This window comes from Podarcis tiliguerta (genome assembly GCF_965153285.1).
Source record: "Podarcis tiliguerta genome assembly, chromosome: 10".
NCBI classification, from domain to species: domain Eukaryota; kingdom Metazoa; phylum Chordata; class Lepidosauria; order Squamata; family Lacertidae; genus Podarcis; species Podarcis tiliguerta.
The window spans coordinates 72,353,236-72,369,338 of NC_139543.1; the positions used below are offsets into that span (position 1 = coordinate 72,353,236).

Below are 16,103 nucleotides of genomic sequence, written 5' to 3' on the forward strand. Positions count from 1 at the left end.
AAAACCCCTCTGCCTTCTTTTCCTTCCTTCCATTCCTTCTTCCTTCCCCTTCCCTTGTTTTCATCCTCCCTTCCATCCTTCCCTTCTCTTCCCACCCCACTCTCTCTCTCTCTCTCTCCCTCCTTCCTTCTTTCCACCCTCCCATCCGCCCTCCCATCCCCCGCTCCCTCACCCCCCCAACCCCACTGACGAGGGGGGAGGAATTGGGGGTCCCCACCCCCCGTGGCTTAGCTTCAGAGCGGAGGGGAAAACAACCCCTCTGCCTTCTTTCCCTCTTTCCTTCCTTCCTCCCTCACTTCCATCCTTCCCTTCCCACCCCTCTCTTCCTCCCCTTCCTTCCTTCCTTCCTTCCTTCCTTTTCCCTTCCCTTCTTCTTTCCATCCGCCCTTCCATCCTTCCATCCTTCCCTTCCCACCCCACTCTTACTCTTACTCTCTCTCTCTCTCTCCCCTTCCTTCCTTCCTTCCTTCTTCTGGTGCCCTCCCACCAGATGCCAAGGGGATCAGTGAACCGCCCTGCAGGTATAGGGCACATAGCTGTCAACTTTCAGATTTGAAAAGAAGGGATCAGCAGCCTCAAAATAAGGGATCAGCAGCCTCACCTGTCCCAGGGATATCTGTCTATGGGATATCTAACAATCTGGGATAGCAGCGGGAAACAGCGCTGGAAGAAGGGAATTTCCTGCAAAAAAAGGGGAAGGTTGACAGCTATGATAGGGCAGTAGACAAATTCAAACAACAACAACAACAACCACCTTCAGAAGACATTTGAAAGCAAATCTGTATTGGGAAGTGTTTTGGATTTTTTTTAAAAAAATGTTTAATGTCTCATTAATGTATTCATTATGCAGAACTGCCCATCTCTGTGCACCATTGCTTTTTATATTACTTATTTATTCAGTTCATGTCCCACCTAAAAGAGTAATAATAATAATAATAATAATAATAATAGAATTTGTTGTTATTGTTTTGCTTGCTTTACTTTGATGTACTTTGTACAAAATGTAGGAACTCAATACATACAACTTTAAGAGAAGGGTAATATTTTTTGCAATGTAGGGTCCCCCACCCACCCACTATGGACCTGCTTGCCACCAACATTGCAAAAAAGATTATTATTATTATTATTATTATTATTATTATACTGCCCTATACCCACAGGGTAGTCCACAGCATAAAAATCCCAAAGAAATAATAAAGTGTTAGCTCCTACAAAGAATCTTTTTACAAATAATAAAGATTCACAAAACTAAAAGCATTCTCCACCCGCTGTGAGTCCCATCGTTACTTAGATTAAAGGTTTCATATAGTCTTAAATGAGCCAGACATTTTGCATATACAGGTGGCACTGAGTGACCTCCATGTGCCTCAATATCTAATTCCCACACCTTCAAGGAACATGGGGTGCCCCTAATACGCCCCCTGTTTTCATCCTTGTATATTAATTCAGGAATCTTTAACCTAGCCTGGTAGAGCATGAGCAGCCAGGGCAGAATTTTGAGCACCCGACAGCTGAGACTTGTGTCCTCTTGCTGGCTGTTCAGTGCTCTCCAAATCTTGCCCTTCTTTTATTTATTTTCAATTTTTTGGTCTTTATTTCCCTCCAAGGAGTTCAAAGTGGCACACACGGCTCTCCCCAATCCCCACAACCCTTTGAGGGAGGCTGGAGAGGCAGTGACTGGCCCGAGGTCGCCCATTGATCTTCATGGCTGGCCGGGGATTCGAACCCTGGTCTCCCAGGGCCTAGTCGGACACTCTCTAACCACTACACCGCACTGACCTGACTTTATATTGCCAGGCTGATGCTTTGGGGAGGGGCCACCACGAGACGGACAGACAGAGCACCCGCCAGCCCCACCCAGGGCATGGGAAACCAGTGAGCAGGATGAGGGCCGTTCTGCATGCTCCACGGCGGGTCCTGCAACTCACCCTTGCCATCATCAAGCCTGATGCCGTGGCTCACCCTCTCTTCCTCGAGGTAAGGACCAAAGAAGGTAAAAAGAGCCTACAGGATCAGGCCAATGGCTTATCCAGTCCAGCTTCCTGTTCACACAGTGGCCGACCAAATGCCCCAAAGCGAAACCCACAGTAGGACATGAACACAGCTAAAAGGTAAAAGACCCCTGGATGGTTAAGTCCAGTCAAAGGCGACTATGGGGTGCGGCGCTTATCTCGCTTTCAGGCCGAGGGAGCCGGTGTTCGTCCGCAGACGGCTTTCCAGGTCATGTGGCCATCATGACTAAACTGCTTCTGGAGCAACGGGACACCATGACGGAGTGCATGGAACCGCCGTTGTGGTGTAATGGTTAAGAGCGGTAGTCTCGTAATCTGGTGAACCGGGTTCGCGTCTCTGCTCCTCCACATGCAGCTGCTGGGTGACCTTGGGCCAGTCACACTTCTTTGAAGTCTCTCAGCCCCGCTCACCTCACAGAGTGTTTGTTGTGGGGGAGGAAGGGAAAGGAGAATGTGAGCCGCTTTGAGACTCCTGTAGGGGAGTGAAAGGCGGGTTATCAAATCCAAACTCTTCTTCTTCTTCTTGGTGTGCTTTTGAACTTCTAGGTTGGCAGGAGCTGGGACTGAGCAATGGGAGCTCACCCCATCATGGGGATTTGAACCACTGACTTTCCGATCAGAGGGGGTCTACTTTGAAGGCCTATTAGCAGGGCCGTCTTAACCATATGCTCCAGGAGTGTGGGGCACCTGGGCACGGGGCTCTCAGGGGTGCCAGGCTGAGATTCCAGGACCTGAGAGTTGGAGCTAAGTTAAGAAGAACAGCGTGTAGTAATAAATTATTATTATTATTATTCATTTCTATACAGTGGTACCTCAGGTTAAGAACTTAATTCGTTCCGGAGGTCTGTTCTTAACAGTTGGGGGTGGGGGGGGAGAGGCCTGAGCAGGTGATTTAGTTATTTTAGATGCTTGCTGCTCCAATATTTCACAGTCGCCACACCCCGAAGGAGAGACCTAGAGGGGCAATTTGCCCTTTGTGTCTTTCCTTTTGGGGCTGCACCACTGTATGGCATTAGGAATAACTCTGAGCAGCTGCTTATGGAGCAGTTCCAGAGCATAGCTGTCAACCGTCCCTTATTTGGCGGGAAAGTCCCTTATCCCAGTGCTGTGTCCCACTGCTGTCCCTTATTGCTGATATCCCTTAAATTTTCTGGGTTTCAAAGGAAGCAGCTCCTCTCCCTCCCTGCCAGGCAGGAGGGCGGCTCCAGCTGTGTTGCTTGGCTGCGTTGCTCACCCAATAAGGAGTCTGAGAATGACTGGGGGGTAGAGCTTGCATGCCTTGTGCCGATCAAATCGGCCGCATTGCCTGGGGACTCGCCTTTGCTCAGCGCTTCCCAGCAGAGAGGTGACGGTGGTTTCCCTTGCTGCATCCCCTTTGCCGGGTTGCTGCACTGTGGGAACCACCACTTGAGGCTTCGTTTGGCTGCTGCCTGGGCTTTCTGCTTTTGGCTCGGAGGGGCTGAGAAGTCGAACCTACCTGTGCTCTGAAAATCCCTTATTTTCACTGCTGATCCCTTATTTTCGAGGCTGCTGGTCCCTTATTTTCAAATCTGTAAGTTGACAGCTATGTTCCAGAGAGCTTTGCCATGAGATACGCTCAAGGTTGTGGCCGGTAGACTCGAACCTGGCTCCCAAGGCTGCAAAAAGTCTCCCCACTGCCCCTCCTGTCCGTCTCCTTGTCTGTGGCTTCAGAGCGACTCGTCCTCTTCTCTTCCCAGGCCGTACACCAGACCATCCTGGACAACCGGTTATTGATCGTCAGGAGCAAGGATGTGACGTGGAGCAGGCAGGAGAGCCAGAAGTTCTACCAGGAACACTCAGGTCAGGACCACCCCCAAAAAAATACCCCATTGCTAAGTCCAGGAAGTAGGTGGGGTCAGCAGAGAATCCAGGAAGGGGCACTTAGATGGCTCTAATCCAGGGGAAACATGGAAGCTGTTTCCTTACTTAGAACCATAGAATCTTAGAGTTGGAAGGGACCCCCAGAGGTCCTGTAGTCCAACCCTCTGCAATGCAGGAATGTAGCTCAGACGCCCCTGACAGATGCAACTCATGGCAGTTACCCACTGGTCCATGCAGCTAGCGGGGCAAGTTAGGAGCCCGCCGCAGGTACACAAAGAAATATTATTATTATTATTATTATTATTATTATTATTATTATTAGTGATATTTGCACTGCAGGTGGTTGGACTAGATGAATCTTTGGGTCCCTTCCACCTCTATGGTTTTATTTTTTTTTAAACAATACTTGTTAATAGTTTCCAATGACAAGAATCCAAAAGACACCTCATTATATCCATGTCAAATCACAATACCAAATCAAATATCAATTAATCAAATATCCAGTTGTATCATTTTGGTCCGTTCCCCCCCCCCCCGCTGCATGCTAGAATTACAGGTTTATTTATTTATTTATTTTATTCTGCTTCCAAAGCGATACAATACAATAATTTTTAATGTCATTGTCCTATACAGAACAACGAAATTGAAAAAAATCGACATCAGACATTCAAAAACCAGCAAGCCTGCTATCCCAGCTATCCCAGCCTGGTTAACCCCCTAAAAACTCTGATACCCCATAACTAAATACAATATACTCCCATACAGACTACCTTACACTGCGTTTAAAACCAATTGTATTACCATCGTAATAGTAATTCACTCAACAGCTGCAGTGTTTATAACTTCTACCCATGTTAACACATTCAATAATCCACCTCTGTGGTTCTGTTATTATGATCAATCACCCGCCCCATCCCCAAAGGTCTCAGGGCAGGCTGCAACATTGAAACGCAATCTTGTGGGCTCTCCTTCCATGGAGGTTTTCAAGCAGAGGTTGGGTGGCCATCTGTCAGGGATGATTTAGTTGAGACTCCTGCATTGCAGGGGGTTGGACTAGATGACCCTCGTGGGTCCCGTTAAACTCTACAGTTCTGTGATTCTGTGGTCTTGAACATAGTTTAGAACAACTTACGAGCTTGCATGGTCTTGCCTCCTGCGCAATGTCCTTCATACAGGTTACGAGAAGTGTCCTACATGGAATTAATGCGTCCAAGTAGGAACTGTGTCTTGTCTGGGGTAGACGTGAAACTTTTCGTGTGGAGCCTAGGAAGCTGGCTTTTATTGAGTCCAAGGGCTGGATTTCGGTTTGATGAGGCCCTAAGCTACTGAAGGTAATGGGGCCCTTGATATGGCCAGCTGTCCTTTGTCAACAACAAATTGCCGCTGTTTTTTGTGTTGAATATATGCTATATGGTCATTGATGGACCTAATAGGTATCTCAAGCCATTTGCACATGTCTCCATGCAACCATTCCATGCAGAATGTAGGCACCCTATATATAGAAAGGAGCAAACCAGGGATATTTTAGGGAGCAGGTGAGCAGGCAGGGCCCATGACTTGCATCCTAGGAACCTACACAACACAAAACACTCTTGTTGTATGTAGGTTTTATTTTTATTGGTTTTTCATTTTATATTTTGGAAATTTACATCCAGGTTTTTTTCCTTTCAATTTTTGGGGGGCCCCAAGAGAGTGAGGCCTTAAGCTATGGTTTGTTTAGCTTATACATAAACCCGGCGCTGCTGAGTCAGACCATCAGAGCATCTCATGCAAAGCTGCCAACCCTCATTGGCAGCATTTGCATGCCAGGGTTTTAGGTAGGAATAATAATGATAATAATAATAATAATAATAATAATAATAATAATTTATTATTTATACCCTGCCCATCTGGCTGGGTTTCCCCAACCTCTCTGGGCAACTCCCAACAGAATATTAAAAATAGAATCAAGCATTAAAAACTCCCCTGAACAGCCTTCAGATGTCTTCTGAATGTCAGGTAATTGTTTATCTCCTTGACATCTGCCGGGAGGGCATTCCACAGGGCGGGTGCCACCACCGAGAAGGCCCTCTGCCTGGTTCCCTGTAACTTTGCTTCTCGCAGGGAGGGAACCACCAGAAGGCTCTCGGAGCTGGACCTCAATGTCCGGGCTGTACGATGGAGTCTCTCGTGACCTTACCTGGAGATTGAATTTGAGATCTTCTTCATTAAAGGCAGGCGCTCTGAACTGGGGCCCTTCTCCAAGAGTCTGTGCTTGGGGCCATTCAAGAGATGGCTTGGAAGTCACACGAGACAGGAAGGCTCTTGCAGTTTGTACACAGCGCAGGTGGAGAACCCCCAGTGGTCCTTCTGGCGTCTGGGACTACAGATCCCATCAGCCCTGGCCGGGGCAGATGGGAGTTGGAGTCCAACTCTGGTGTGCCACCCATGGTGTGCATAGGGAAAGGATGGCAGCAACTCCCGGGAAGGGTGCTCTCAAGACCTCTCCCAGAAGCGTGCATTGGTCTCAGGGCTCTCGATCTCTTTTCCAGGGCGTTTCTTCTACCAGAGGCTGGTGGAATTCATGGCCAGGTATGTCCGCGGCATATGTATATCTTTTAATTAATTGAGATTTTTCAAGGAAACAAAAATTGCGTAATAAAATACAAAACACATAAGACATAACGGAGGCTGGTGGGAGTTGTAGTTCAAAACATCTGGATAATACCAGGTTGGTGCCCTAATTTATTATTATTACTATTATTATTTCCATTTCTATACCACTTTATATTTTAAAGAACAAATTTCTCTTTTTTTGAAATCATTTTTATTTGGTTTTTACAATGGAAAATTATATTTTAAAAACTCAATTACATATCCATATTGTCAGGGAACTGCCATCAGTGCTGGAGGGAGAGAGCAAAATCCAGAGGGATTCCGGAGAGTGTCCCGGGATTGGGAGAAGCAGCCCATCTTCTGGGGAAGAGAATCAGCGTAGCACCAATGGAGAAGGGGGGCAGATGGGGGAAGCGGCGAGGCGGTCCCATGACTCCTTGCCGGGGACCAGCGGGGAGAGTAGGGGTCCTCCGCTGCCCACGCCCTCCTTGCGCAGATGGCTTTCGCGCAGAAAGAGTAGGAGGAGACTAGGCGTCAAAGAGCTTCTTTGCTGGAAGAAGTTTAAGAAACGCCCACTGACGGATTCTGCCAGCGATTGAGACAGCCACGGGTGAGTGGCTTTCCGGACAGAAAAGGTTCACTCAGGCAATCCAGCCATGTGTTTTCACCGGCTTACGCACGAGCAACCCCTAGAACCACTACACATATGAAGAGATTCCTCTGAGTCTCAGGATTTCTCCCCCTCCTTCCCTGGAGTCCCCTTTAAATCATTTAAAACTGCATCTTCTCCAAACTCTACAACTATTATATCATTCCATGTTTTCCATGGTAATTGTTACACTACAAATGTAAATTCCCCCCATTCTTTTATAAAGTTTTTGTCCTCTCGGTTCCTGAGTTTTCCAGTCAGCTTTGCCATTTCAGCACAGTCCACCAGCTTGGCTTGCCATTAACGAACAAATCTCAGCGTGGTTTACAACACTTGGATAACTCAGTCGGGTAAAGCATGGTGCCGATAATCCCAAGTTTGCAGGTTCGATTCCCATGTGGGACAGCTGCATATTCCTGCATTGCTGGGGGGTCGGACTAGAAGTGGTGTCCAAACTTTTTCCAAAGAGGGCCAGATTTGATGAAGTGAAGGGCTGTGAGGGCCGACCGAAGGGCAGCCAAAGTTGTTAGCCTTTTTTTTGGATTGAACTTTTTGAGGGTTTTTTTAGCATTGAAGTTGTTGAGGTTTGTTTAGGATTTTACCCCAGGAAAAAAACTGCCACAGGGGCCAAATTAAACTGACTGGACCGGATTAGGCCCCCAAAACAGGCCTTGGACATGCCTGGGTCCCTTCTAACTCTGCAATTCTATCTATGGAATCATCAGATAAAACAACCCAGACTAAAACTAACTTTCTTTCTTTCTTTCTTTCTTTCTTTCTTTCTTTCTTTCTTTCCACATTAAAATGCTTAGCAAATATACAGCTTGAGCATAGGCAGAGAGAAATTAAACCATGAGTAGGCAACCTAAGGTCCATGGGCAGGATGCAGCCCATTTGCCTTCTCAATCTGGCCTGCGGACGGTCTGGGAATCAGCGTGTTTTTACATGGGTAGAAAGTGTCATTTTATTTAAAATGCATCTCTGGGTTATTTGTGGGGCATAGGAATTTGTTCATTCCCCCCCCCCCATATAGTCTGGCCCCCCCACAAGGTCTGAGGGATGGTGGACCGACCCCCGGCTGAAATATTTGCTGACCCCTGAATTAGACACTCCATCAGTACACTGCTCCCGTGTTGAATCTCCAGAGACACACTATTCATCCTTTTTATATAACTTTATTGCAAAACACATATAACAACATGGACAAACAAAGACAGCACCTCAATGACAACTAAACATTAACAACACATCGTCTAACATCACATACACTTTTGACTTCTGATTCACCTCATTGTGTTTTCTGCATATTCTTCACCTTTTCGCCTTTCCTGTCATGTCTGTTACATGCAGACTAAAACTATTTCAAGCTCCAAGGAAAATATTTCCGAGCCTTCTCTCAAGTGACGTTTTGCTTTCCCCAGTCGACAGCCTGCCATCCAGAGATCTCCACTTGGTTGCAATTGGACCTGTGCCAGTTGCAAAAGGCAACTGGCGCCTGGCCAGTTTTGAACACTGGGAGGGAGATATCCTGAGCCACGGCCACCTAGGGCTTTTAAGATTTATCGCCTGGGCTTTTGACTTGTGCACGGAAGCCAGTTGGCCGCCGTTCCGTCTGCTTGCAAGATCCGTGTGACGCGACCCCCTGACCTTCCTTGCGCCTTCTCTCTCCTCCTCCTCCTTTCCAGCGGCCCCATGAGGACGTACATCCTTGCCCACGAGGAAGCCATCCCGCTCTGGAGGTCTCTGATGGGTCCCACCAGGGTTTTCCGTGCCCAGCACACAGACCCAGAGTCCATCCGCGGGTCGTTCGGCCTCACGGACACTCGGAACACCGTCCACGGCTCAGGTGAGTCTGGGAGGGGCGGGAAATGGGGAGCAGGAGAACTTTGGACAAGCTCTCCAGGCAACTTGTAAAAGATTCCTTTGCAAAGGAGCCCCAAAGTCTGGGCCCAGCAAAAGAGGGCTAAGGAATCGTCGTAGCCAAGGGAGCGGGAATGTACCAAGGGATCCTTTGGAATCCACCATAAGATTCCTTTGTTGCAGGGGGTGGGACTCTCCTGGTCTGCCCCTCAGAGGACCTTAAGGTCCATGAATAACCATAGTTTAGAGGTCCCGGGCCCTAAGGAAGTCAGATTATCCTCCACCAGGGCCAGGGCCTTCTCAGTGATGGCTTCGACCTGGTGGAATGCTCTGTCCCAGGAGACCAGGGCCCTGCAGGATTGAACCTCCTTCCGCAGACAGAGCTATTCCGCCTGGCTTTCAATCTGAACTTAGCCTGATCTTTTATTCCCCTTCCTTCCCTCCCCCTCCCCTTTTTATGAAGATTACCCGCTCTGGGATCCCACAGCTAATTCTCCCCTGGCCTCCTCGCTGGCCCAAGTAGGACCAATTCAGCCAGCTAGTGATTTCTAACACCTTGAAATCGAAGTGGGATTTTTACCGGCTGCCGGTGCAGCCAGCTGATTTTGAACTCAGATCAGCCTGGCCCCGCACTCGCTCACATTTCTCTCCTCCCTTGCAGATTCAGCAGCATCAGCCAGCAGGGAAATCGCCTTCTTCTTCCCAGATTTCAACGAAGAGCAGTGGTACCAGCAGGAAGAGCCTCAGCTGCGGGAGAGGGAGGTTGGCCGTGGCACCAAGGCAATCCCTCACCACGTGCCCAGAGATGGCTTGGCAGAGACAGACTGAAGGACGCTTTGCACGGGAGACACTGCCAGAACGGATGCAGGGCTTCTGCTCTGGAGACGGGGGTCTCCTCCTCTCTTCCCCAAAATGAGCACCAGCGCTAAACATGTCGCCGCTTACTCAGGGATGGCTGCTGAGGTGTGTACGTCTCCCCCCGGATAAGAGCAGACATCTGCCAGGCTGTGCCAGACAGCCAATTTATCGCTTGGCCAGGCTGGGTTCAAGGATGCCCATGATATGGGGGTCAAGTAGAAGCTCTAAATTTCTTATTGACTTTGTTGTTGTTGAGTCGTTCAGTCGTGTCCAACTCTTCGTGGCCCCCTGGACCAGAGCATGCCAGGCCCTCCTGTCTTCTACTGCCTCCCACAGTTTGGTCAAACTCATGCTGGTAGCTTCGAGAACACTGTCCCACCATCTCGTCCTCTGTCGTCCCCTTCTCCTTGTGCCCTCCATCTTTCCCAACATCAGGGTCTTTTCCAGGGAGTCTTCTCTCCTCATGAGGTAGCCAAAGTATTGGAGCCTCAGCTTCAGGATCTGTCCTTCCAGTGAGCACTCAGGGCTGATTTCCTTCAGAATGGAGAGGTTTGGTCTTCTTGCAGTCCATGGGACTCCCAGGAGTCACCTCCAGCACCAGAATTCAAAAGCATCCATTCTTCGGCGATCAGCCTTCTTCATGGTCCAGCTCTCGTTTCCATACATCACTACTGGGAAAACCATAGCTTTAACTATACGGACCTTTGTCTGCAAGGTGATGCCTTCTTATGCACTTAAGCATGCCTTTTCTCTTGGTTGCAACTGCCATTTCCACAGGTCTGTGCCAAACTATGTACCCATGCCCACATGCCGTCTTCACTGTGACCCACAAATTCCCAGTAACATTTACTGGGCAAGGGAGGGGTGGGGTGCGTCATCAGGGTTTCATTGCCAAAGGGAGAGGTGCCTTGATTCAAGGTTGTCTGAAAAACATGATTCCTAATAGCGATAAACTCAACTTTTGATCCAAAACGTGTGCCGGCTTCCTGTCGTTTCTTGGTGAAGATAAAGGCAGATCCTCTGCACATGCCCAGGCGCACTCTTTCCTTTTTGTTTTCCATGGTAGAGAACCAACTCTGGAAACAAACTCAGGAGCTGAATCGCAGGCAGTCTTGCTGCTGTCGGGGGTGAGGCTGGGACACAATGCTTAGAAAGTCCTGCTGGCAACCAGGTTAAGTGGAAGCGGCTTGGACGCAAATGCAGAGATAAAAGTATAAGAAGATCTTGTTGGGTCAGTATCCCTGAAGGAGCGTCTCAACCCCTGTTGTTCAGCCCAGACACTGAGGTCCAGCGCCGAGGGCCTTCTGGCAGTTCCCTCCCTGTGAGAAGCCAAGTTACAGGGAACCAGGCAGAGGGCCTTCTTGGTAGTGGCGCCCGCCCTGTGTAACGCCCTCCCACCAGATGTCAAGGAAATAAAACAACCTGACTTTTTTTCCTATATAAATTTTTTATAAGTTTTTTAACATATCATTTTCCACAGTAATTAAACATACTTTTACATCTTATACAATTTTTGACTTCCACCAATCTCGTCTGAAAATTTTCCAATCTAATCTCTTAGTATACATTTCTTACTTTCCCTATTACATTTAAGTCTCATAGCTGATATCTCCATTCTTTTTCTACTTTGTAACCTTTCATATATTTCTCCTTACAAAACTTCTTGTAGTCCTACTGGCGTAATTAAAACTATCTGACTTTTAGAAGACACCTGAAGGCAGCCCTGTTCAGGGAAGTTTTTAATGTTTGATATTTTATTGCTTTTATTATTATTATTAATATTCTGTTGAGAGCCGCCCAGAGTGGCTGGGGAAGCCCAGCCAGATGCACAGGGAATAAAGTATTATTAGTAGTATTATTATTACCCATCTAGGGCAGCATTCTGTTCTCGCAAGGGCTTAACAGATGCCTGTCGGAAGCCTACAACAGGATCTGACAACAAGAGCCCTCTCCCCTCCTATGGTTTCCAGCATAACTCTCCAACTGTGGTTAGTAAGTGCTGATAAAACCTTTCCCTTGTGAAGCTGCCTCAACCTCTTTCAAAGCGGACCAAGTTGGTGGCCTCTGCTACGTCTTGTAAGAAGTGAATCCCGGAGTGCTTTGATTTAGGTACCTTTCAGTTTACACTGGGAAACAAAAAAATTGTTGCATTGACACCTGCAGTTCTAACCTAATTTCGATGTGCTGATTTCAGATCTGAAGTTGGTTTTTGTTCTGTAAGCCCTAGTTTTTTTGCAATTCATGTTTTTCACTTTTCACCATAATCTTTGTTTTTCTAATGCAAGTATTCAATCTTTTATTAAACACATAGGCAAAATAGTACAATATGAGTATAAATGTAAATGACTTATATAGCATTGAACATGACGTGTATAGCATTGAAAATGACATGTTTATCTAGGAACAGTTGGAGGTATCAAAAAAAATGTATTCCCTTGTTTACACATTTTTGTCTACTTGAAGAAGCCGTGGTCCAATCCGAAAAATACAAATATTTAAGTTACAAAACTATAAAAATAAAGAAAAATTAAGTTTGCAAAACAATAATTACCATGTGTTTAGGGTAGATCAACGTGTCAGTGTCCCCTTATCCCCAGTGTAAATATGACATATCGGCAAAAGTCGGAAAATTAAAGATAACTATAGCATGTACACGAAAATCGATTTCAGATTTGAAACTAGCATTGAAAGAACATATAAGAACAGTTGAAAAATCTCATGCAACAGAAAATGAAAAAAAAAAATTGTTCCCCAGTGTCATGGATGAATTAAGGAGAAAGCGAATGGAGAAAAAGTCATTCTCCCTCTCTCCTAACAGCAGAACTCCTGGACACCCACCAAGCTGAATGTTGGAAGATTCAGGAGAGGTAAAAGCAGCACATCGTCAAACTGTGGAACTCACTGCAGCAGGAGGCAGCAATGGTCACCAACTTGGATGGCTTTAAAAGAGAATTGGACGAATTCAGAGAGAAGCGGGAGAGGACAATCAATGGGTACTGGCCACAATGGCTCTGCTCTGCCCCACAGCTGGAGGCTGGAAACCGCAGGAGGGGAGAGTTGTTCCTGCTTCCTATGATAGGCATCTGTTTGGCCACTGTGAGAAGAATATGATGCTGGACAAGATGGGCCACTGGCCTGATCCAGCATGCTCTTATGTTCTTAATGAATAAGTTTGTTTGTTTGTTTGTTTGTTTGTTTGTTTGTTTGTTTGTTTATAGCCCACCCATCTGGCTGGGTTTCCCCAGCCACTCCGGGCAGCTTCCAACAAACACTAAAAATACGCTAAAATCTCACACATTAAAAACTTCCCTGAACAGAGCTGCCTTCAGGTGTCTTCTAAAGGTCTGGTAGTTGTTTTTCTCTTTGACATCTGATGGGAGGGCATTCCACAGGGCGGGTGCCACCACCGAGAAGGCCCTCTGCCTGGTTCCCTGTAACTTGGCTTCTTGCAGGGAGGGAACCACCAGGAGGCCCTCGGTGCTGGACCTCAGTGTCCGGGCTGAATGATGGGAGACGAGACGCTCCTTCAGGTATACTGGACCGAGGCCGTTTAGGGCTTTCAAGGTCAGCACCAACACTTTGAATTGTGCCCAGAAATGTACTGGGAGCCAATGTAGGTCTTTCAGGACTGTTGTTATATGGTCTTGGCGGCCGCTCCCAGTCACCAATCTAGCTGCTGCATTCTGGATTAGTTGTAGTTTCCAGGTCACCTTCAAAGTTAGCCCCACGTAGAGCGCATGGCAGTAGTCCAAGCGGGAGATAACCAGAGCATGCACCACTCTGGCGAGACAGTCTGCAGGCAGGGAGGGTCTCATCCTGCATACCAGATGGAGCTGATAAACAGCTGCCCTGGATACAGAATTAACCTGCGCCTTCATGGACACCTGGGAGTCCAAAATGGCGCCCAGGCTGCACACCTGGTCCTTCAGGCGCACAGTTACACCATTCAGGACCAGGGAATCCCCCACACCCGCCCGCCCCCTGTCCCCCAAGAACAGTACTTCTGTCTTGTCAGGATTCAACCTCAATCCATTAGCCGCCATCCATCCATGAAAGGTACTGACATGTAAGGTGGGCTCAGAAAGATTTGGAATTAAATAACTTCCTGATTTTAACTGCTTGGGGCTGCAAAAACCATGGTTTTCAGACACTTGGCTATTATGGTTCCGCAACACAACCATTCTGCTTGGCCCGAGGCTGCTGAGAAAGGCAGCCTGGATGAATTAGAATGGCATCTGCCAGAAGCTGATGGAGATTTCGGGGGCATGTCAGAAATCTGGAAGTTCCAGGGTGAAAAGTAATAAAAAGCAAATGACATTTCATCACTTGAAACAAGGGTGCACAGCTCAATTATGTCAGCATTGATTTGGGTCAATTATGTGAGCACTGATGTGGGTCACAAGGGGGTTTAATAATGAACGCGCTACAGTCTCATGAACGCCCTGCTGTGATTTCTGCTCCGCGGGGAGTGAACTGAATGACCGGCGGGAGCAATAATGTAACTTCACACAGTTGCGAGATCAAAATGATGAAATTAATTGCATCTCTCATCAAAGGGTGCTTCTGACAAGGGCGCAACCGAACAGAGGCGCAGCGGTGCAGCCTGTCTCTGGTGAGCAAACTTTTAATGGCTCCCTTGGCCTCTCGTTTGATTGTTATGGAAAAATATCCTGGCTAACGAACCCCCGACGGCGATGCCAGCTCCTCCCCATAAGCGCACCCCAGTGATCTGCCCCATAGAGACACCTCCCGGCTTTTGGGTGCAGGTCCCGAGGGGAGAGATTCAGGGATGGGAAATTCCACGCTGAAACCAAAGCTATTAAACTGCTATTTAGAATAACCAGTTAATGACACCGGGGAAGAACTTTTAGAACTAAGATGTTCAGCAAACTCTTCTGGTTGATTTGCAAACGTTGAACTGGTTGCATGAATTGTTCGATGCAACACCACCTGGTGTCAAGAAAGCTGCTCACGTGGTGGGGTTTGCTGCTTCGTTTGACAATGTCCTGATTCAGTCCTTGAGTACAAGAAAGTCCTTTATCATAGAATCGTAGAGTTTGAAGGGAACCCGAGGGTCATCTAGTCCAACCCCCTTAAATGCAGAAATCTCAGCCATGACAAATGGCCACTCAACCTCTGCTTAAACACAGCACCCAGTTAAAGTATGGCACTTTTTGAAGGCCTAGATGGCTTTCAAAGGGGATTAGACTAATTCATGGAAGAGAGAGCTATCGATGGCTACTGTAATAATAATAATAAATAATAAATTTTTATTTATACCACGCCCTTCCCGGTTCAGAAAACCGGGCCCAGGGCGGCTAACGACAGATTTAAAACACTTAATTGATGCAACAAAAAAACAGCATAAAAGACAGTATAAAACATGAATAACAATAAATTCAGAATTCAAAAATCAATTTAGGGGGGAAATCCATCCAATAAACATTAGATGATCCCCAGGGCTAGCTGGCTAAATTAGTCCTCTTTGGGTCAGCGAGGAGACCAGGGGAGAATTAGCTGTGGGATCCCAGAGCGGGTGATCTTCATGAAAAGGGGAGGGGGAGGGAAGGAAGGGGAATAAAAGATCAGACTAAGATCAAATTGAAAGCCAGGTGGAATAGCTCTGTCTTACAGGCCCGGCGGAAGGAGGTTAAATCCTGTGGGGCCCTGGTCTCATGGGACAGAGCATTCCACCAGGTCGGAGCCATCACTGAGAAGGCCCTGGCCCTGGTGGAGGATAGTCTGACTTCCTTAGGGCCCGGGACCTCTAAACTATGGTTGTTCATGGACCTTAAGGTCCTCTGCAGGGCAGACCAGGAGAGGTGGACCCATAAATACAAGGGCCCTATGCCACAAAGGGCTAGCCAGAATGGCTGTGCGGTTGGAGCCTGCAATCCTCCTAGCTCAGTTGGTAGAGCACAAGACTCTTAATCTCCGGGTCATGGGTTTGAGCAAACCCACATTGAGCAAAAGATTCCTGCATGGCCGGGGGTTGGACTAGATGACCCTCGTGGCCCCTTCCAACTCTATCATTCTGTGAGTCTTACCAGTTTCTGGAAGCTGCAGGATGGGAGGGTGCTGTTGTGGTCAAATCCTGCTCCTTTGGGGCACCGTGTTGGTGACTGAGAGCAAAATGCTGAACTAGTTGGGTCACTGGCCTAATCCAGATTGTGGAAGTCAAAGGACGTTGCCTCTAGCAAAGCAAAATCACATTTATGTTATTTATTTTTAATGAAAATGTTAATTTCTGGTGCAGAATCAGCTTCAGGGGGAATGCAACCTTCTTT

The 16,103-nt window shown here is 47.4% G+C and overlaps 2 protein-coding genes across 3 annotated transcripts in view; one reads left to right on the forward strand and one right to left on the reverse strand.

Moving 5' to 3' along the window:
- RABL2B (RAB, member of RAS oncogene family like 2B) overlaps positions 1–327 on the reverse strand; it is a 21,791-nt gene extending 21,464 nt beyond the window's left edge. The window contains exon 1 of the mRNA XM_083402464.1: positions 191–327. The gene's annotated coding sequence lies outside the window, so the exon portion shown is untranslated. The remainder of the gene's footprint in view (positions 1–190) is intronic.
- NME6 (NME/NM23 nucleoside diphosphate kinase 6) overlaps positions 1–10,792 on the forward strand; it is an 11,004-nt gene extending 212 nt beyond the window's left edge. For both annotated transcript variants that reach the window (XM_083402483.1, XM_083402484.1), the window contains exons 2-6: positions 1,798–1,977; positions 3,731–3,833; positions 6,386–6,425; positions 8,784–8,944; positions 9,620–10,792. In XM_083402483.1, coding sequence (XP_083258609.1) covers positions 1,885–1,977; positions 3,731–3,833; positions 6,386–6,425; positions 8,784–8,944; positions 9,620–9,786 — 564 coding nt within the window. In that variant the 5' untranslated portion in view covers positions 1,798–1,884 and the 3' untranslated portion in view covers positions 9,787–10,792. The remainder of the gene's footprint in view (positions 1–1,797; positions 1,978–3,730; positions 3,834–6,385; positions 6,426–8,783; positions 8,945–9,619) is intronic.
- The last annotated feature ends 5,311 nt before the right edge of the window (positions 10,793–16,103 follow it).